This window comes from Bos indicus x Bos taurus, chromosome 26, assembly GCF_003369695.1.
Source record: "Bos indicus x Bos taurus breed Angus x Brahman F1 hybrid chromosome 26, Bos_hybrid_MaternalHap_v2.0, whole genome shotgun sequence".
NCBI classification, from domain to species: Eukaryota; Metazoa; Chordata; class Mammalia; order Artiodactyla; family Bovidae; genus Bos; species Bos indicus x Bos taurus.
Window position 1 is genome coordinate 38,891,862 of NC_040101.1, and position 21,644 is coordinate 38,913,505.

General features: G+C 40.2%; 1 protein-coding gene across 2 annotated transcripts in view; it reads left to right on the plus strand.

Moving 5' to 3' along the window:
- The window catches only part of HTR7 (5-hydroxytryptamine receptor 7), a 95,965-nt gene that overhangs the window by 66,527 nt on the left and 7,794 nt on the right, over nt 1-21,644 (plus strand). Inside the window, exon 2 of one of the 2 annotated variants that reach the window (XM_027529151.1) lies at nt 19,588-20,351. In XM_027529151.1, the coding sequence (XP_027384952.1) occupies nt 19,588-20,350 (763 nt within the window). In that variant the 3' untranslated portion in view covers nt 20,351. The remainder of the gene's footprint in view (nt 1-19,587; nt 20,352-21,644) is intronic. The other variant, XM_027529149.1, reaches the window with a different exon arrangement.

The window sequence follows — 21,644 nt, forward strand, 5'->3', positions numbered from 1 at the left end:
CCTATATGAGACGAGGGTAAGGAGGATGGAAATAGGATTTGAAGTAAGACTTCTTAATATACACCTAATTTAAAATGTTGAGGTATGTGAAGATGTTACTTAATCAATGAAATAAATTAACATTAAAAATTTTAAAAAGAAAAGATTGCCCTGGATGCATGAAGAGAATGGATTAGGAAGGAGAAGAGATGTGGAGGGCAAATTTAGAGGTCGTTGCAGTAATCAGTGGAGAGAGAGTGATTCAAGAGTGGGGGCAGTGGAGACAGACAGAAGTGGATAGGTTTTAGAGGTACTGAGGAGGTAAAATAGGGCAGGGTGTGTTCATAACTGGGAGCAGGATGATGAAAGAGGAGTCAAGGATCATTCCCAGGTTTCTGGACTACATACACCCTTAGGTGGATTCATGAAGTTGAGGAAACAGAAGGAGGCTCAGTTTGTGGAGATGCTAATGCGTTTGGACCTGTCTAGATGGGGCCAGACCCATACAGAGTATTTAATAACAGTCTGTTGAACGAAGAAGGGAGTATGATATTTTAGAGATAGTAAAATAGAGACCTGAAGGAGGCAGTTGCATTTGTGGGTTTGGAGCTCCATGGGAAGTCTGGGCTGGGGATTTGAATTTGGGGATCATCAGCCAGTAGAGATTTTTGAAGAACTGGTAATTGTTGAAGACAACTAGGAAATTAGAATTAGAAGAAAAGTAGAGTTGGGACCCAGCCTTGTGGAATTTCAGAACATAAAGGTGTGCAAGGGGAGGACGGGGAGGTAAAGAGGAGTGGGCAAGAGGGTGCAGAAGACTGGGAAAACTGGGAGAGGGCGGTAATACTGAACCAAGGAAAAAGTTTCAAGAAGGAGGCAGTGAGTGCACACTGAGGGCTGCAGAGATGTTGGGGATGATGAGGATGGAGAAATGTCCTTGGAATCCAGAGAGCATCAGTGATCCCAGCAAGATCCATCTCAGAGGCTTCTTGGGTGGATTACAGTGGATTGAGATCTGCTTACCTCACATACTGGCTAACCATTTTGCTTGTTATCTTAGCAGGAAAATCAGTGAGCTTCTTTAGTTCCTCCTTTATCTTTATCCCTGGATAATCCCATGGACAGAGAGAGGAGCCTAGCAGGCTGTAGTCAGTCCATGGGGTCACAAAGAGTCATATACACTGAGCACACACAGCATCCCACACCCTTACTAAACCATTTTCAAGTTCTAGTTACTCTGTTTCAACATTCTCTCTTGCTTCTGTCTTCTTCTCACCGCTAATAGCACCATTTCACCAATTCCTATCCGGCCACCAATCACACCAATGAATTCCTCATATACCTGCTCTGTGCTTGTATGCTCTGTTGTATGTAGAAATAACCACCTTCTAGTCTTACTTCCTTTCATAGATCTTTGTATTGTAATCCTCTTAATTCTCTTACTGGATCACCTTATTTGCCCATTCCTTTCTTTAAAAGGGCATTTGGAGGAAAGGAAGTCAGCTATATATTATGAATGTCTGTTAGAAAGTGGGGTGAAAGCTTTAATTACATGCCTGTTCTCATGTAATTGTCATAGTGAATCACAGGATAGATACTCTTTTCCTCTTCCTTATGCATGAGGCATAGAAAGCTCAGGAAGGCTGAGTTGCTTTTTTGGAGTATTTTAGCTGATTAAAAGGACAGAGCCAAAATTCAAACCAGACCTCTCCAATGCAAGGTTTAGATTGGTTTCATTTTCTCTTTAGATTGAATATCATCTAGCCACTCTGTAGAGATGGTACCTGTCCATGCAGGCTAAGATAAAGAAGTGGGGAAGGCAATGCCACAGAAGTTGAGAGTGGAGAAAGACTGGGCAGTCTCCAATCACAGTTCAGGGAGGAAAGAAGTCAAGAGTTACTAGAAATGAGCAAAAAAACACAATTAGACTTGTCTAAAAGGGAGGTAACCTTTTAGAGTAAACTGTTTTTGATGCCGGAGAAGGCAATGGCACCCCACTCCAGTACTCTTGCCTGGAAAATCCCATGGATGGAGGAGCCTGGAAGGCTGCAGTCCATGGGGTCGCTGAGGGTCAGACACGACTGAGTGACTTCACTTTCACTTTTCACTTTCATGCATTGGACAAGGAAATGGCAACCCACTCCAGTGTTCTTGCCTGGAGAATCCCAGGGACGGGGGAGCCTGGTGGACTGCTGTCTATGGGGTCGCACAGAGTTGGACACGACTGAAGCGACTCAGCAGCAGCAGCCGCAGCTTTTGATGCAGCTGGAAACCAGATTATTGGGAGAATCAGAAGGAAGTGGGTGGGTAGAAAATAAAAGCAGCTTAGAAAGAGGTGTTCCATAGAATTGGGGTGAAAAGGAATGAGAACTATGGAGGATTAGATGGAATATAATATATACACAAGGGCTTCCCAGGTGGCACAGTGGTAAGAATTCACCTGCCAATGAAGGAGATACAACAGACAAAGGTTAGATTCCTGGGTTGGGAAGATCCCCTGGAGGAGGGCATGGCAACCCATTCCAGTGTTCTTGCTTGGAAAATCCCATGGACAGAGGAGCCTGGCAGGTTGCAGTCCATGGGGTCGCAATGAGTCAGGCATGACTGACTGACTCCACATACACATTATTAATGTATATACACAGTAGATGCACATGTACCCGCCCATACATTTATACCTGTAGGTGGAACAGAATAAACCTATAGTCTTGAAAAGTTAGAGGGAGAGAGAAATAATTTAAATGCCAGTCCTTAGAGGAGGGAAGAAAGCTTAGGCCCACAGTCCGTCTTCTTTAAGTACATCCTTGCACAGGGAGAGTTTAGATTCTCTTGAATAAAACTTGCATAGGAAACTCCTGCTTGAGATAATGGTGCTCTTCATCCTAAAGGGACACACCAATCTCATGTCTCAAGGAAAAGCTGAGGTCTAGACATCCACCCTGGGAGATAGAGGTGAAAGGGCTTCAGTGTTGTGATCACAATGCAAGTCCGTGTTGCAGCTCACCCGCAATCCCACCGTGTTCCCCTCCTCTGCTTCATTTTTCTCCATTGCATTCATAATTATCTGACTCTGTATGTTTTTACTTATTTATTTCGGAGTTGTCTCCTCACCCCCTTGCTAGATTGTCAGCTTCATATTTAACAGATTTTTGTCTCTTTCATTCACTACTGTATCCCTAGTCTTTAAAACGGTACCTGGTGTACTGCAGACACTTAGGATACAGTTTTTGAATGAATAAATGAATCAGTCAAGATGGAGTCAAAGTTTCCAAAGTAAGCATGGAATGAATTTTAGAGTTGCTTCAAATACTGGTGTTTGTAGCTCACTTTAGGGTCTGCAGATGTCAAGACAAAGTGGTTGGATAGACTCATTCTTAGTAATGAGATGAAGTGCTTGCCAGCCAATCCAATTTCTAAGGTCACGTGTTAGATGAATATGGCTTTGTTATGTTGTCTCAATTATCTGTGCTGAGTGCTAAGTTGCTTCAGTCATGCCCGACTCTTTGCAGCCCCATAGACTGTAGCCCACCAGGCTCCTCTGTCCATGGGGTTCTCTAGGCAAGAATATTGGAGTGGGTTGCCGTGCCCTCCTCCAGGGGATCTTCCCAACCCAGGGATCAAACCCGTGCCTCTTATGTCTCCTGCACTGGTAGATGCAGTCTTTACCACTAGCACCACCTGGGGGGCATCTACTGTTGCCTTATAAACTACCCTGTAACTTTATTTTCATTTATTATTCTTCCTAACTTCCTGTTTCAGGAACGTGGGTAGTTATTGACTCCCAATGGCATCATGTGGGATTATGCACTTGGCTGCACTCAGCTGCTATCTAGCCTGGAAATAAAGGTCCAGGAAGGCTTTGCTTAGATGTCTGACTCCCCGATGCTCCCCCACATGGCACTGATTTTCTTAACAGGGGTAGCTTTGGCCTCCTTGCAACATAGTGGACTCCCAAGATGGAGTTTTCCAAGCAGTGGAGGTGGAAGCTGCAGATCTCTTAAGGCTCAGCCTCAGAAGTTACACCTTATCACTTGCCCCACTCTGATGGTAAAGAGAAGTCACAGGGAGAGCTCAGAATAAAGGAGAGGGGAAGAGTTTACCTCTCAAAGAGAGAGGGGCAAAGAATATGTAGCCGTCTGTAGTCCACCACGGCTCATTAGGAGATTATAGTGTTAGGATGCTTAGAACTGGCCTCCTCTTTGATTTACTTCACAGTCCAAGAAGTTAGTGAGAATTCAAAGAGAACAGATAATTTGCCAAAATTTCTCAGAAAGTGAATATGGTTAAATTAGCTGTTAATTCCAAACTTGCCAAGTTCCTGGAGGGATTCTTAAGAGACCAACCGGCGGGTGAATGAAACGACTGGTTAAAATCATTATTTTATAAAGGCTTTGGTATATTTTAGAGAAATAATTTTGTGAAAATTAAATGTGCTCATTATAAAACTTTCAAGCAGTTGTAAAACATACAAATGAAAAATGCAAATAAAGCAACAGATCATCTGAACTCTCCCTATGCAGAGGGGAAAAAAAAAAAAAAAAAAACCCGTGTTAACATTTGGTGAGGATCATTTTAGATCTCTCTTTTTTTTATTTTTAAATATTTATTTTTAATTGGAGGATGATTGCTTTAAAATATTGTGTTGATTTCTGCTATACATCAAAATGAATCAGCCATAGGTATACATTTGTCCCCTCCTCTTGAACCTTCCTCCCACCTCCACACCATTAGACACCTCCAGGTTGTCACAGAGCTCTGGATTTGAGCTCTCTGTGTCATACAGCAAATTTCAACTGGCTATCTCATTTTACATATAGCAATGTGTATGTTTCAATGCTACTGTATCAATTTGTCCCACCCTCTCATCTCCTACCCTCTCATCCACCACGCCCATGTCCGCGAGTCTGTTCTTTATGTCTGCGTCTTTATGTTGTCTATTCTTATATCCACTTAGAAAGATGGCTGGCTCTCTGATTGGCTGACTCCACAGGCAGCTAAATAGAAAGTTGGTAGATAAACACTTTTAAGAATGAAATCATGTTATACATTTTTTTTCACAAAATATTAAAACTGAGTTGACTTGAATTTAAAAGAAAAGAAATGAAGAAAAAAGACCTTTAAGACCTTTATTAATTTCAGAGCTAGTAGTTCCTAAAAGATTGTATGAAGAGTATGAGGAAAAATATGAAAACTGTCAAGAAACTGGATTTATATAAACTCTATATTAAAATTTTAGACAATGTTAGTTGTGCCCTACTGTGAGAGTGGACATTATTAGAACTCTAACACTCTATCATATGCCATTTCCCTCAGCTCCCGGTTCTTGTGATTTATATTATTTTTACCTTGTAAAATTTACAGTCTGTTTTTCTAATATAATTCCCGCAGGTGTTAGTTTCTACATTTAAACAGGCTCAGTGATACCCATGGTTTAGAATCATGGTTCTAAATTCTCTAATTTGATTCATTTTTTGATTGGATGAATTTTGGTTTTCCTCCCCAAAAGGGAACTATTTCCACCCCACGCCCCCCACCATTGTTTTCATGTTTGAGAAAGTATCCTTGTTGATTTCGTAACCTTTAATAGCAGGTATATTATTGTACATTCATATCTTTCTGGATATCTTTGAGTGTGTCCTGTTACGGGATGGTGCTGTTGAGAATCAGCTCGATTATTTTCCCCTTGCATATTTTTCAGTTTCTTTTTTCACTTCAGACGCCTGCATACATCTTCCTATGTTTCGAAGTTTAGTGACTTTACTTGGATAGGTCTTCTTGATAATAATTGTCATTTCTTCCAACTATTTTATGTGTCGCTTAGATCATAACATTCAGATCTTGCATTAAGGAAAATATCCTGTATCTTTGTATACTTTGTACATATTGCATCTCTGTTTACATTTTGTTGTTCACATTTGTTGTGTTCTTTTCTTTGGGAGCATAAGTAATCTTTATGTTATATTCGCTTTGTATGTTAGTTATCGTCTCTTTAATTGCTTGAATAAAAATTTCCCCCTGTGTTTTATTATTATTATTACCTCAAGCCTTTATTTCATGCCATTGATTAGCTTTTCAAGCCTGCCTATTCTATTCCCAGTTGCTTCTAATTTATCTATTAGATCTACAGTGGTGGTTTTGTTTTTAAATATAAATATTTATTTTAATTGGAGGCTAATTACTTTACAATATTATATTAGTTTTGCCATACATCACCATGAATCCGCCACGGGTGTACACGTGTTCCCCATCTATCCTACTCTATCCCCAGTTGCTTCTAATTAACCTATTGGATCTACAGGGGTGGTGTTTTGACCTCGATTTATTTCCTTACCTTATGGTCCCTTTTTGTGCTGTGTTCTGTTTTAAAATCTCATCTTTGAGCCTCTGCTTTAGTGATAACATATACTTGTTAAGGTCTTTCACAGTGAAAAGTATTTGTAGGAAAACGGCTTATATTCTGAGAGTTGTGTTTTCTTTTTGAACTTTGATTTTCAACAGTCTTGGGCCTATTCAGTTGCTTCTTCCACTGGGGTTATTTTTGTCACATGTTTATATAGTTTCTGTAGTGTTTTTTTTTTTTTTCCCCATCTTGCTCATTCATGGGTTACTTAAAACTTAATGTTTCTTCTGACACAATGTGGTTGAACTCTTCTTGATATTTGTTCCTATTTGATTTCAGTTAATTTTATCCTTTAGGCCACCATTTACTGTATCGACTTCTCTGTAGCCTGAAAAAGGTGTAGAGTTGGGGGAAGCGAAGGGAGTGGACCTCGCTGCAGTCACGTGTGGCCTTTAATAGAGGACTGTTCTTTATTCTGACTTCTCATCCATGTCCGGGACCTGAGCACTTTCCAGTTAGCTAAGGGTTACCCCTTCCAAACCTTGGTGTGTTCCAGTTCATCCCAGTGTCCTAAAAGAGAGCAAATTATGGTGCCCCTCTAATCTTTGCTGAAATTGTGTACAATTGGTACATGATAGTTTTTCATCACTTGTTCTTTGAACACTAGTTTCTTATCACCCCAATTTGCTTGTCTCCGAAGAGGAGGGTACTAGTCAGAATTTTGGGCTTTCCTGGTAGCTCAACTGGTAAAGAATCCACCTGCAATGCAAGGAGACTCCAGTTTGATTCCTAGGTCAGGAAGATCCTCTAGAGAAGGGATGGGCTACCCACTCCAATATTCTTGGGTTTCCCTGATGGCTCAGATGGTAAAGAATCTGCCTGCAGTACAGGAGACCTGGGTTCGATTCCTGGGTTGGGAAGATCCCCTGGACGAGGGCAAGGAAACCTACACCAACAGTCTTGCTTGGAGAATCCCCATGAACAGAGGAGCCTGGCAGGCTACGGTGCATGGGGTCGCAAAGAGTTGGACATGACTAAGTACAGCACAGTTAGAGTTTTGGGCTTCTCAGATGGCACTAGTGGTAAAGAACCCACCTGCCAATGCAGGAGACATAGAGACACTGGTTTGATCCCTGGGTTGGGAAGATCCCCTGGAGGAGGGCACAGCAACCCACTCCAGTACTCTTGCCTGAAGAATCCTGTGGACAGAGGAGTCTGGTGGGCTGCAGTCCTTGGGGTCACAGAGAGTTGGATACAACTGAAGCAACTTAGCATGCAGTATGCACAGACATAATTTTAAGGATTTTATTCACTTACCTTCTTTCTTCAGTACTGCTTCTTGGTGTGAGGTGGGATTAGAAGCCCCTTAAGACAGCATATTAAAAAGCAGAGACATTACTTTGTCAACAAAGGTTCGTCTAGTCAAGGCTATGGTTTTTCCAGTGGTCATGTATGGATGTGAGAGTTGGACTGTGAAGAAAGCTGAGTGCCAAAGAATTGATGCTTTTGAACTGTGGTGTTGGAGAAGACTCTTGAGAGTCCCTTGGACTGCAAGGAGATCCAGCCAATCCATCCTAAAGGAGATCAGTCCTGAATGTTCATTGGAAGGACTGATGTTGAAGCTGAAACTCCAATACTTTGGCCACCTGATGCAAAGAGCTGACTCACTGGAAAAGACCCTGCTGCTGGGAAATATTGAGGGCGGGAGGAGAAGGGGACGACAGAGGATGAGATGGTTGGATGGCATCACCGACTCAATGGACATGAGTTCAGGTAAACTCCAGGAGTTGGTAATGGATAGGGAGGCCTGGCGTGCTGCAGTTCACGGGGTTGCAAAGAGTCGGACACGACTGAGTGACTGAACTGAACTGAATTGAGTACAGTCACATAACTCTCTCTCTATATATTTTTTTCCTTCCTGTAATCTTCATACTTCTTGGCTAAGGTTTTATGCCATCCTTTCCTTTATTGTTGTTAGTAAATTTGGGCTCCCTCTTTGCCTTGCCATTTCTATTTCTCTGAGTGGGAAAATTGTTTGGTGGGAAAATTCAGAGTCTATTATATAATATATAATAGATAAACTGTGGAAAATTCTGAAAGAGATGGGAATACCAGACCACCTGACCTGCCTCTTGAGAAACCTGTATGCAGGTCAGGGAGCAACAGTTAGAATTGGACATGGTTCCAAATAGGAAAAGGAGTACATCAAGGCTGTATATTGTCACCCTGCTTATTTAACTTCTATGCAGAGTACATCATGAGAAACGCTGGGCTGGAAGAAGCACAAGCTGGTATCAAGCTTGCGGGGAGAAATATCAATAACCGCAGATATGCAGATGATGCCACCCTTATGGCAGAAAGTGAAGAGGAACTAAAAAGCCTCTTGATGAAAGTGAAAGTGGAGAGTGAAAAAGTTGGCTTAAATCCCAACATTCAGAAAACTAAGATCATGGCATCTGGTCCCATCACTTCATGGGAAATAGATGGGGAAACAGTGGAAACAGTGTCAGACTTTATTTTTTGGGGGGCTCCAAAATCACTGCAGATGGAGACTGCAGCCATGAAATTAAGACACTTACTCCTTGGAAGGAAAGTTATGACCAACCTAGACAGCATATTCCAAAGCAGAGACATTACTTTGCCAACAAAGGTCCGTCTAGTCAAGGCTATGGTTTTTCCTGTGGTCATGTATGGATGTGAGAGTCGGACTGTGAAGAAAGCTGAGCGCTGAAGAATTGATGCTTTTGAACTGTGGTGTTGAAGACTCTTGAGAGTCCCCTGGACTGCAACGAGATCCAACCAGTCCAGTCCTGGGATTTCTTTGGAAGGAATGATGCTAAAGCTGAAACTCCAGTACTTTGGCCACCTCATGTGAAGAGCTGACTCATTGGAAAAGGCCCTGATGCTGGGAGGGATTGGGGACAGAAGGAGAAGGGGACAACAGAGGATGAGATAGCTGGATGGCATAATCGACTGGATGGACATGAGTTTGAGTGAACTTCGGGAGTTGGTGATGGACCGGGGAGCCTGGCGTGCTGCGATTCATGGGGTCGCAAAGAGTCAGACACGACTGAGCAACTGAACTGAACTGATTATATAATAAAGTTCAGATACAATTGTAGTGATTAGCAGTAGGCATAATGTAAGGATCACTATTGATCTCCCGTATTGTTCATTTTCATGACTTTCTGTAATTGTTTAAAAATTTCCTTTGATAGTTTTTAGTAGATGACATAGAGAGTTTTACATAACAGATGGCTAAATAAATGAGTTGACAATAAGATAATTTATATGTTTGCACTGAATGACAGAAAAATTCAGTAGAAAAGCACTGCCTTATGATAGACTACAGACAAAATTAGTCTCACTGGAAGGCTTGTCTCAACTTGAGTAGGTAGGAAATAGGTCTTTGTTGAACTCCTGTGGTAGTATATTTTCTGTATCTTTAGCTTCTGTTATGATGAAGTATTTGTGTAGGCAGAGTTCTAAGATGGTCCCAGTGTGCATGCCCTGTTTATTCCTTCCCCTTGAATGTTAGGGGCCTGATCTAATCAGGTGAGCCCTTTTCAAAGTGGGTCTAAAGATCAAACAGGTTGAGACCTGCAGCCAGTGCTGTCCTGCTATGCTTGAAGGTGGCAACCTCTGTGAGTTCTACAGCTACTGGGAAATGAATTCTACCAACAGCCACATGTGTTTGAAAGAGTACTCTGAGCTGCATATGACACCTCAGCCCCAGGTAACATCTTGACTTCAGCCTGATGAAACCATGAGTAAACAACCCAGTTGAACTGTGTCCAGACTTTTGACGTACAGAACTGTGAGAACTGCAGAATTGGTGTTAAATTACTGAATTGTGGTAATTAATTATGTAGCAACAATATATGAATATTTTAAAAGTACTTTTAAGTGATTTGCTTTAATTGTCTGATTCTCTCCTTAAAGGGAAACTTGTATCTTGTTTTATAATTTACTTTTTCAAGGAAGAAAAAGCTTTTGTTACGGTTTCCAAATTTTTTGAATTTTGTCGCTTTTTTGTCCCTGCTTGTCCGCTCACTTTTTTCTTCAATGCTAAGGTCAGAATGGGGAATTTAGATTGTTTACTGGTTTTAACTATAATTACAGCTTGGACACACTGATGAAAATGGTTTAAAAGTATAGTAGAACCCCGTTTTAAAGATAGTTTTATCCTTCTTGATCATGGTATATGATCCTTTTAATGTATTGTTGGATCTGGTTTGCTAGTATTTTTTTAAAAAATGTTTATTGATTTTTGGCTGTGCTGAGTTTTCTTGGCAGTGCGTGTGCTCTTCACGGACTTTCTCTAGCTGTGGTGAGTGGGGGCTACTCTCTAGCTGTGGTGCACAGTCTTCTCATTGCAGCGGCTTCTCTTGTTGGGAACTGTGGGCTCTAGGGCTGTCTTGCTCAGTAGTTATGGCACATGGGCTTAGTTGCCCCAAAACATGTAGGATCTTGGGGCTTCCCTGGTGGCTCAGTGGTAACTGCCTGCCAATGCAAGAGATGTGGATTCAGTCACTGGATCAGCAAGACCTCTGAAGAAGTAAATGGCACCAGTGTTCTTGGTGGTGCCAAAAAAAAAAAAAAAACAAAAAAACACTCCAATATTCTTGCCTGGGAAATCCCATGGACAGAGAAGCCTGGCAGGCTGTAGTCCATTGGGTTGCAAAAGAGTCAGACACAATTTAGTGGCTAAGCAACTGCAACAACATGTGGGATCTTAGTTCCTGGACCAGGGATGGAACCTGTGTCCCCTGCGTTGGCAGATGGATTCTTCACCACCAGGAAGTATCTAGTTTGCTAGTGTTTTGTTGAGGAATTTTGTCCCCATGTTTGTAAGTGATATTGGCCTGTAATTTTCTTTTTCTGTGATGTCTTTATCTGGTTTTGGTATCAGGGTGATAAAATAGATAACTTGGACCTACCATATAGCATGGGGAACTCTACTCAATATTCTGTAATGACCCATATGGGAAAAGAATGTAAAAAAGAGTGGCTAAAAATGAACGGATCTATGCACACATACAGATAAAATATACTACCAAGCTACAGTCATCAAGATATTATGGTACTGGCGCAAAAACAGAAATATAGACCAATGGAATAAGAGAGAGAGCCCAGAAATAAACCCATGTACCCATGGATACCCTATTTTTGACAAAGGAGGCAAGAATATACAGTGGGGCAAAGATAGCCTCTTCAATAAGTGGTGCTGGGAAAAATGAACAGCTACATGTAAAAGAATGAAGTTAGAACACTTCCTAACACCATACACAAAGATAAACTCAAAATGGATTAAAGACCTAAATGTAAGGCCAGAAATTATAAAATTCGTAGAGGAAAACACAGGCAGAACATTTGATGACATGAATCAAAGCAAGATCCTCTCTGACCCACCTCCTAGAGTTATGGAAATAAAAGCAAAAATAAATAAGTGGGACCTAATTAAACTTAAAAGCTCTTGCAAAGGAAAGCAAAGGAAACTATAGACAAGGTGAAAAGACAACCTTCAGAGTGGGAGAAAGTAATAGCAAATGAAACAACTGACAAAAGATTAATTTCCAAAATATACAAGTAACTCATACAAATCAATACCAGAGAAACAAACAACCCAATCAAAAAGTGGGGAAAAGACCTAAACAGACACTTCTGCAAAGAAGACATCCAGATGGCTAACAAACACATGAAAAGATGCTCAACATCGCTCATTATTAGGGAAATGCAAATCAAAACTACAATGAGATATCACTTCACACAGGTCAGAATGGCCATCATCAAAAAGTCTGCAGACAATAAATGCTGGAGAGGATGTGGAGAAAAGGAAACCCTCTTGCACTGCTGGTAGGAATGTAAAGAAACAGAACATCTCCAGAGCATGTCCTCTCCCCTCAAGGCAGTGACACTTCTGGCTCCTGTCACCGTAGATTCGTCTTGGCTATTTTTGAACCTTGTGTTCTCTTTCGAGTTTGGCTTCTTTAGTTCAGTTACGTTTGTGAGAATCATCCATGTTGATACAGCAGTTGGTTCATTCTTGTTGTTTTATAGAATTCACTGTGTAAATGTACCACAGTTTATGTACCCCTTCTCCTGTTGTAGAACTGTACTTTTTTATTCATGCAGAATGGGTTGGTTTTATTTGGGCTTATTACCATTACTACTGCTTTGAACATTCTTATATGCATATTTTGATGCGTGTTCATTGTATACTTAGAAGAATGCTGGTCATAGAGAAAGAAATGTGTATATATATATATATATACATATATTTATTTCAGCTTTAGAAGATGTTAAGAAATGGTTTCCCGAAGTAACTACATCTGTTTACATTCCCACCAGCAATGCATGACAATCAGAGTTGTTCTTTATCTTCACAAAACACTTGGCATCATAATTTATTATTCTTATTGTCATCATCATCATTATTTTTAATTCTAACTGTTCTGATACATGCTGGTGTATCTCAGTGTGCTTGTACTTTGCATTTCCCTCACGACTCATAATATTTAACACCTTTCCATATGTTTATTGGAGGTCAGTAATTTGCAAACTTCTGGAGAAGGGAATGGCAATCCACTCCAGTATTCTTGCCCGGAAAATTCCATGGACAGAGGAGCCTGGCAGGCTATATAGTTCATGGAGTTGCAAAAGAGTCGGACATGACTGAGCAACTAACACTTTTCAAACCTTGGGACATGCTTCATTATTGGGTCTTGAAATCAATTTAGTACATTAAGACCAGATATAAAAAATCTGAAGTTGGATAGCATACAGTAGAAGAGAGTGATTTGCAAGTTGTAATGGTAAGTATGGTTTAGTAAAACTTTTGTTTGAATTTCATATATGTAAATATATGCATCTGTATCTATATACCTTCATAGATGTACATACATGTGCATGCATCAGCTTTAAATTTGCATAAATAAATATTGGGTTGGCCCAAAAGTTCTTTCATGTTTTTTCAAAAATCTTAAGAAAAAAATTCAAATGAACTTTTTGGCCAACTCAGTATATATATTTGTACTGAGTGATGGTGGAAAATGTATTTCTTATTGTAAAAAAATAGTTATTTTTAATTCATGTCAGAAAGATTTTACAAAACTCTGCTGTGTATTACACATTAAAAAAAATCTACAACTTTATCAAGACATAAAAACCATGCTTATCTTATTTTCATTTAGCACAGTTCTGAAAGATAGAACTAATGGCTGAGACACTGGAAATGTGATTCATGATGGTTTTGTTAGACCTGACTGGAAGCACACAATTAAGATGAGATATATAAAGTAACAATAAAGCCCTTCATACCGTACATGTAAAGTCTTTGTGACTGAATGAGGGACAATGACTCTAAAAGTACATGGGATAAAGAACTAGAAATATCAGTCCCAAATAAAGTGCCCAGGGTCTCCAGACCTTGAAAGGGAGTCTTTGGGTGGTAGCCTGGGAGTCTGTGTTTCAACAGCTTCTTGGTGATTCTGATAATCTGATAATTTGGGGAACCACTGATGTAGGCTGGAGATTGCCATGAATTTCACTTACTGTAAGGAAGGAGGTCTCACAGAAGAGGTCTTCTAAATGTACAGACCTTTTTAAAGCCTAACATTCCAAAAAAAAAACAAACAATGTATTTCAGAGTAATTCTACCCAGTTTCCTTACCCCATAAATGATTATTCTATATTAACAAAACTCAGGAGAAGCCATTTAATTAAAGAGCCATTATCTATAATTTCTATACAGTTTGAATGGAAGATAGGCAGCAGAGTTAATTTGCATTCTAATCCCTCTCCATGTATATAATAATTCTCTAATCCTCTTTTTCTCTAAACCCCATTTTAATGGAATCCCTAATGTGAATTGCATACATTTCTCAATTATATAATACTTTGCTGCCTTTGTCTTTGAGATTTACTGTACTTTCACATTTGTATGCATTTAAAAATAAAATTCTGAAGGCTTTATAAGCACCCCGCTTTCTAATTAACAGTGAGCATAAAATGTTAGTTTGACAAATGTTAGCCACGCATATAAGGGAATATTTAGAATCAATCTAGGCTGCCCCCCCCGCCCCCGCCACCGATGGTAAGATTTGTATTATACAAGATTGTGGAGGATCAGTTTATAATTTGGACAAACACTTTCCTGAATACCAGTATTACTTTATATAGTAATTATAGGATTTCAGATGCCAGTAAGTTCTGTGTTCTTTGTATGAACTTACGAATGTAATAAAACACTTTTGAAAGCGAATCAAATGAAACTATCTAAGATTTAATTGTCAGACTTTTAAACCAGATTATCTCTGCTGCCAAAATCACTTATGTGACTTAGGAATCACAGATTCCTCTTAGATCTTTTATTTTGTTCTTAGAATTAAAATGACTTAAAAAAAATTATGTAAAGTTAAAACTTAAGCATAAAAAACAAAGAGAAAAAATTTTTAAATCTCCAAAACTCAGTTAAAATTCTTGTTACTATCTTGGTAGATATTTTTCTAGACATCTCAGTACATACACATGCACACACACTCATGAAAACACCTAGATTTATATAAACAGGTTAATACAACATATGATATTCTACTACTTGTCTTTTAGAGCTAGTCATCATTTCCTATCCACTTCTTGTTGGGCTTTTTAATATCAATAAATAGATATGTATCTCATCATTTTTAATGGTAACACGATATATATACCTACACATTTTGTGTGTCTGTACCTACACACAAAAAAATATCTATCGATAGATGTTTAGATTGCATCTTTTTCCTCCTCTCTTTCTTATATGTTTAGTGAATATCCTTGCACAGTAACCATTTTGCACCTGTACAATTATATTTGTAAGTCAGATTCTTAGAAGTCTTGATTGCGGAGCTAAAAGACAAATGCTGATGTATATTAATTACCAAACTGCCCTCCCCAACTTTTATCTCAGTTGAAACTCCCACTGGCAAAAAGATAGCACATTTGTTTTTTACATTTTCCCAATATTGGGTTTTGTGTTTCTTAAAAGTTGACAAGTGATTCCAAATTCTAACATTATTTTAAAATTTGCATATCTTTAATTATTAATGAAGTCATACATATTTCCGAGTGCTTATAGAATATTATTTCTTTTGTGTTTTATTGCTTCACTATTTTTATCGGGATGGTTGTATTTTTCTTACTGACTTGTAAGAGATCTGTGAATATTGATATATTGTTCTTTGGACTGCAAGTCTCTCATTTGACTTTTAATTCTGTGCATAGTGATTTTTGAATTAAATAAAATGTTTCTTATTTATTTGTATTTTCATGTCAAATTTTTGTCAAAAATTTATCAATAGTTTCAAGCTTATATATCATTTTATAATATCAAGCTTTTGTATCCAAAGGTTAATAATGACCTCTGGCAGGATTGCAGAAATATCTGTATTTCCTTGTAGCAGTCTTAGGGTTTAATTTTTTTACATGATAATCTTTCATCCATCTGGGATTTATTTTTGAATAAGAAGAAAGATAATTCAGATTTATTTTTTACCTCAATTGCTAGCCAGTTGTCAGACTTCATGAATATCTAATCTTATACTCTGATTTAAAATTACTTACTTTCTGATATTAAATTCTCTTATACTTTTGAATATACTTCTGGGATCTGTCTTGTTCTATTGGTCTATTTATTTCTGAATAGTTATTATTCAGTTTTTATGTCTGTGGATTTATGCTATTTTTTATAAATATGCCTTCATTTTTCATTGTTTTTGGATTTTGTCTACTTTTGTATATTTACTTGATGAACTTGAATCATTTGGTCAAGCTAACGAAAGAATTGCTAGGATTTTCAACTAGACTTCTATGATATTTTTACATTAATTGAAAGTGGCACTTTTATAGTACTGGATTTTTTTATAATTTTTTTTCTTATGGATTCAGGGATTCTCTTAGGTCTATCAGTAGCATTTCATGTTTTCTTTTATATAGGCCCTGATCATTTAAAAAGATTTATATAGATATTTTAATTTTTTGATTGTTGTGAATGAAATTATTTTCTTCCATGAAATTATCTGTTAATCCTTTTTTAGAAAGCTATTGACTTTTGTTTATTTATTTTATTTCCAGACACTTTAATGAGCACTCATATTTTTTCCTAATCATCTTTTGGTTGGTTTTAGCTTTCAGAAGTCTTAGATGGTACCCAGGAGACTAAAGAAGAAAATATAATTCCCTTATTGTAGAACATTACTTGAGGTGATTATAGAATAAAGCCTAAAATAGGCAAGTTTATGGAATATAATTTGTATATCCAGGAAGGACTGAGTCCTCATCACTGAAATATAATATAAGTCAGACTAAATATATTAGAATGAGTAAGTATGCTGTTATTATAAGATTATTTAATATTCTGATGTGTCCTTTGATACTCAATTAATTAACCTCTCAGGATTAATCTTTGTGGATTTCATTTTACTTAACGTAAGAGAGAAGCTAAATTTAATTAAGCCTTAAGGTATAAGTTCCTTTTTAAGTAATGAAAATGTGAAGGATGGAAAGGAAAACTGAACCGACTTCCTCAAGAATTAGAGTTCACCAGGTTGTGAGTTCCAGGCTTGCTAATTTTTTATATGACCCCACAAATACAGTATAATTTCTCATCTTGTCATGAGTAATCCTCCTTCCTCCTTCCAGCACTTACTGCTCCAACTACCCACCATCCCAACCCCCAGTAAGATGGTCTGACAGTGCCATCTGGTGGCCATGTAAGAAACTGTATGAACTAATCTCTCTCATTGGACCTGCAGCCTGGGTTGATACAATAATCCTGGAAGCCAGTTCCAGGCTTGGTTGGCATTTTATGCCTGTGGCTACAGTCAGAGGGAGATGATCAAAGTCCAAGTCCTAGCAAAGGCTGCCTAGGGAATCTTGGAAAGAGCCCAGGCTCCATCCACAGGAGTTGGTAGAGGGCAAAAACTAGGTCCAAAAAGAGAGGTCTGCAAGAGAGTTTTAGCAGGAAAAACTTGGAGAGAGCCCCTGAACCAAAGCAAAGACAGAGAGAGGTTTTATTTTTTAGTGGAACCTCTGCATTCAGCCATAGGGCACAGATGAGCTTGATTTTAAGCTTCTCGTCAGTTCTAACATCTTGCTTCAGGGGTTTCCTTATGTACCTTCCCTGCCTGCCCCCCGCCCCGCCCCGCCCCATAGCTTAAAACTCAGATAATTTCAGACATTTCCACATAAGGCCAAAGCTGCTGCTGCTGCTAAGTCGCTTCAGTCGTGTCCAGCTCTGTGCGACCCCATAGACGGCAACCCACCAAGCTCCCCCATCCCTGGGATTCTCCAGGCAAGAACACTGGAGTGGGTTGCCATTTCCTTCTCCAATGCATGAAAGTGAAAAGTGAAAGGGAATTCGCTCAGTCGTGTCCAACTCTCAGTGACCCCGTGGACTGCAGCCCACCAGGCTCCTCCGTCCATGGGATTTTCCAGGCAAGAGTACTGGAGCGGGTTGCCAGTGCCTTCTCCAGGCCAAAGCTACTTCACACTAACCTTCTCTTGATCTTCCTCCTTTCCTCCTCCTTTCTCTTTTCCCTCCCTTTTCAGCTCTCACTGTTGAGTTCTCAGGAAAACCCCTTTCCTTCTCATCCTTAATTCTATCTGGGAGGCAAAACACAATCCTAGTTACAGCTGAAAACCCTAGAGATTGTGCTCATGGGCTAGCTTTATTGTGGACAAAGGAAGGCAGGAGTGAGGATGAAGAACTGGTCCCATTGACACCTGCATGCTTGGGGGGAGGGGTCAGGGGTCACTTTACCATGACCACAAGCTCAGTAGTCCCGTTCACCCCTGCAGGACTTCCCCATGTGCCTGCATTCAAGGTTTGTGTCTCTTTCATTGGTTTCATATTTCCAGCGTTTAAAATGGCACCTGGCATATAGAAGGAACTCTGTTGATATTTGTTAAAGGGATGAATGAATGAATATTGTCACTGAATAAGCAAATCTGGCTGCTGCTGCTTTTTTTTTTTGTTACTATAGTTCAATTTTACGTTATTGCAAGTGTTGCATTGATGCTAATTTTCATTATGAAAGTGACTTTTGTGAGATAATTCAAGCATAATGTGTGAGGGTATTTCTAGCACAAAAACGATTATTTTTTAAACTCCAACCCGTCAAGTGACAGACTTTCAAGAAATAACATGTTGGTAAGTTGGTCATTCTCTGTACCTTTCCTTTTGATGTTTCAAGAATATGTCATATATATATATATATATATATATATATATATATATATATATAAAAACCAACAGAATGGCCAGGCTTTACCTATCTTGGCTTATCAAGTGCTCGTTGAATCCCTTCTCAAATAGAAGCTAAGACCATTAAATATAGAGAAGAAAACAGGTTTGGAAAGCTGAAAGCTACCAAGCATTTGGCAGAACATCTTGCTGACTATGTTTTCCCTGTTTGCTTAGTCTCTCTTGCATTATAAATCCTTGATAATAGACACACAGAAATATTTATTCTCTGTATAGAACTAAGCACAGAGGAAATGTTGGGTTTGTCTCATATTTTTCAGAATTACGCTTTTCCTTGTGATCCTCCTTAGAACTGGAAAGACAAGGCAGGCTGTTTTTATTTTCTAATGATTGCTCCTAGGACATTACTCTTGTGTGAGAATTTTTCTGGGGATAAAAAAAAAATGATCACTTGCTACTTTCCATTCCCAAACCCTAGGATTTCCTAAATATCTCACAGATCTCTGTGATCTTAGAGAAGTGCTTTCATTTCAGTGCAAAGGGGAAGTGAAAATGAATTCAGAGCTGGTCTGAATTCAGACAGTGGAGATCAGTGGGTGAATAATCTCTGAGTGTGGTAGACCTTGGCTAGCCTGTGAGAGTGTATCGCAACATCCCACCAGGCTTGACATTTTGTTCCTGACTGATTTCAGTGGCAGCAGTCATGGGGCGAAGGCAGATGTTGAGTCTTTGGTCCTTGACCACACAGACTGTGAGAGGCTGCAAGGTGTAAAAAGAGCATGGCCCAGCATTACAGGCAGAGGGCTCAGGCTGAGTGCTGGCAGTGCCTTTGGCTGGCTGTGTGACCTGGAATAAAATACACAGCCTCTCAGAGCCTTAGTTTACCTTTCTGTGAAATGGGAAGACAGATGCCTGCCTAGAAGGGACTGTAAGGAAGGGAGCTCCTGGGTTCATAGCCTAGTGGTGCTCCCCAGTCGATCAGCTGTGATCACGGCAGTCATGTGTTCTCTTCCCACTTCTCTCCCAGGTACCTTGGTATCACGAGGCCGCTGACGTACCCTGTGAGGCAGAACGGGAAGTGCATGGCCAAGATGATCCTCTCCGTCTGGCTTCTGTCCGCCTCCATCACTCTACCGCCGCTCTTTGGCTGGGCTCAGAACGTCAACGATGGCAAGGTGTGCTTGATCAGCCAGGACTTCGGCTACACGATTTACTCCACCGCGGTGGCGTTTTATATCCCCATGTCCGTCATGCTTTTCATGTACTACCAGATTTACAAAGCCGCCAGGAAGAGCGCCGCCAAGCACAAGTTCCCTGGCTTCCCCCGGCCAGAGGAGCCCGACAGCGTCATCTCCCTCAATGGCATGGTGAAGCTCCAGAAGGAGGTCGAGGAGTGTGCAAACCTTTCGAGACTTCTCAAACACGAAAGGAAAAACATCTCCATCTTTAAGAGGGAGCAGAAAGCAGCCACCACGCTGGGCATCATCGTCGGGGCCTTCACCATGTGCTGGCTGCCGTTTTTCCTCCTCTCGACCGCCAGGCCCTTCATCTGCGGCATCGCCTGCAGCTGCATCCCGCTGTGGGTGGAGAGGACATGTCTGTGGCTGGGCTATGCAAACTCTCTCATTAACCCCTTTATATATGCCTTCTTCAACCGGGACCTGAGGACCACCTACCGCAGCCTGCTCCAATGCCAGTACCGGAATATCAACCGGAAACTCTCGGCCGCAGGCATGCATGAGGCCCTGAAGCTCGCCGAGAGGCCCGAGAGACCTGAGCTTGTGCTGTAAGGTCATTTATCACTGTTCCCTTCTATCCCCCCAACCCTTTCATGGACCTCCTTTCTGAAGCACATGGCAGAAAGCTTCCAGAACCAGTAGCAAGCTTATTTTCTCCCAAGTGTATCAGATTTGAGTCCAGAATACTGTAGTCTTCCACCCCATAGAGTTCCAAAAGCCAAAGATAGGTATTCAGTTGGATTGGAAGAAGAGACTGATTTGCTGATGAATCGCAATTGATGCCATGGCTGACAAGGAAGGTGATGTTTTTCCTCCTTTCTCTGAAAATAACATTCACCTTAGGTCCTTATAGCTCTAATTCTTGTAACAATATCATTTTAGTTGCTATTACTCTTACATCTGGTAAAGAGAAAAGAAGTAGTCTGAGGCAGTAGGGAGTGGTTAGTGTGGGGAAATGCCAGGGTGGGGCAAAGTCTTGATAGATACAGTTTTCAGAAAATGCGACCCAGCTTTAGGAGTTGGGAACTGATAGAGAGTTGTTGAGTTTGTCTAGGAAGCAATTAGTGACTTTTCAAGAAGCAATTACAATAGGACGTTGGAATCTGGAAAAGGACCGCAAAGAGCCAATGGTGGTAAGGAAATATAACACACACGTGGATTAATTTGGTATTGTAAAGAAGGAAGGAGACAGCATAGCAAAGTCATCAGGTCCAATGAAGATCTTGTTTTAAATTTGAGGTAGAGGAGACATTTTCATATTTGAAAACTGAGGGGAAATAAACTAGATTGAAGAAATAGAAGGTGCTGGTTAGAGAATAGATCAGTGTTGAATGTGAGACAAGAGGTGTCCCTCTTCACTGAACCTTGTTCTTTGGAATTGGCCAGAGAACCCTGGACCACTGTAGCTGAGAAGGACCCTCCCCGTCATTGTGGCCAGGCCCTTCCTTTGACAGAAGACATAACTGGGTCATGGCGAGTAAGCTATCATGCAGTGATTAGTGGTACCTCTGGGTCTAGATCCCACATCATGTGAATCTTACCTCCAGATGCTGTCCATATACTAGACTGCTTTTATGTGTAATCAAGGTGGCCAAGGAGACCTCTGTGCTCTCAGCTATCTCAGGGGAATAGGGTCCCAAAGTACCCTCATGGGTTATGGTAGACTCCAGAGCTCCCAACTAGGATACACACCAGACGACTCTGAAAACCTCAAGGAACTCAGCTTGTTCTCTAACTCATCACCAGGATGAAGGAGGCAGAAACATCTCCCTAATATGGATAAGGGAAACCAGAGATCATCATTTCCTGTCCTAGGAACTCAAAGTTGTAAGACTACAGATATGCT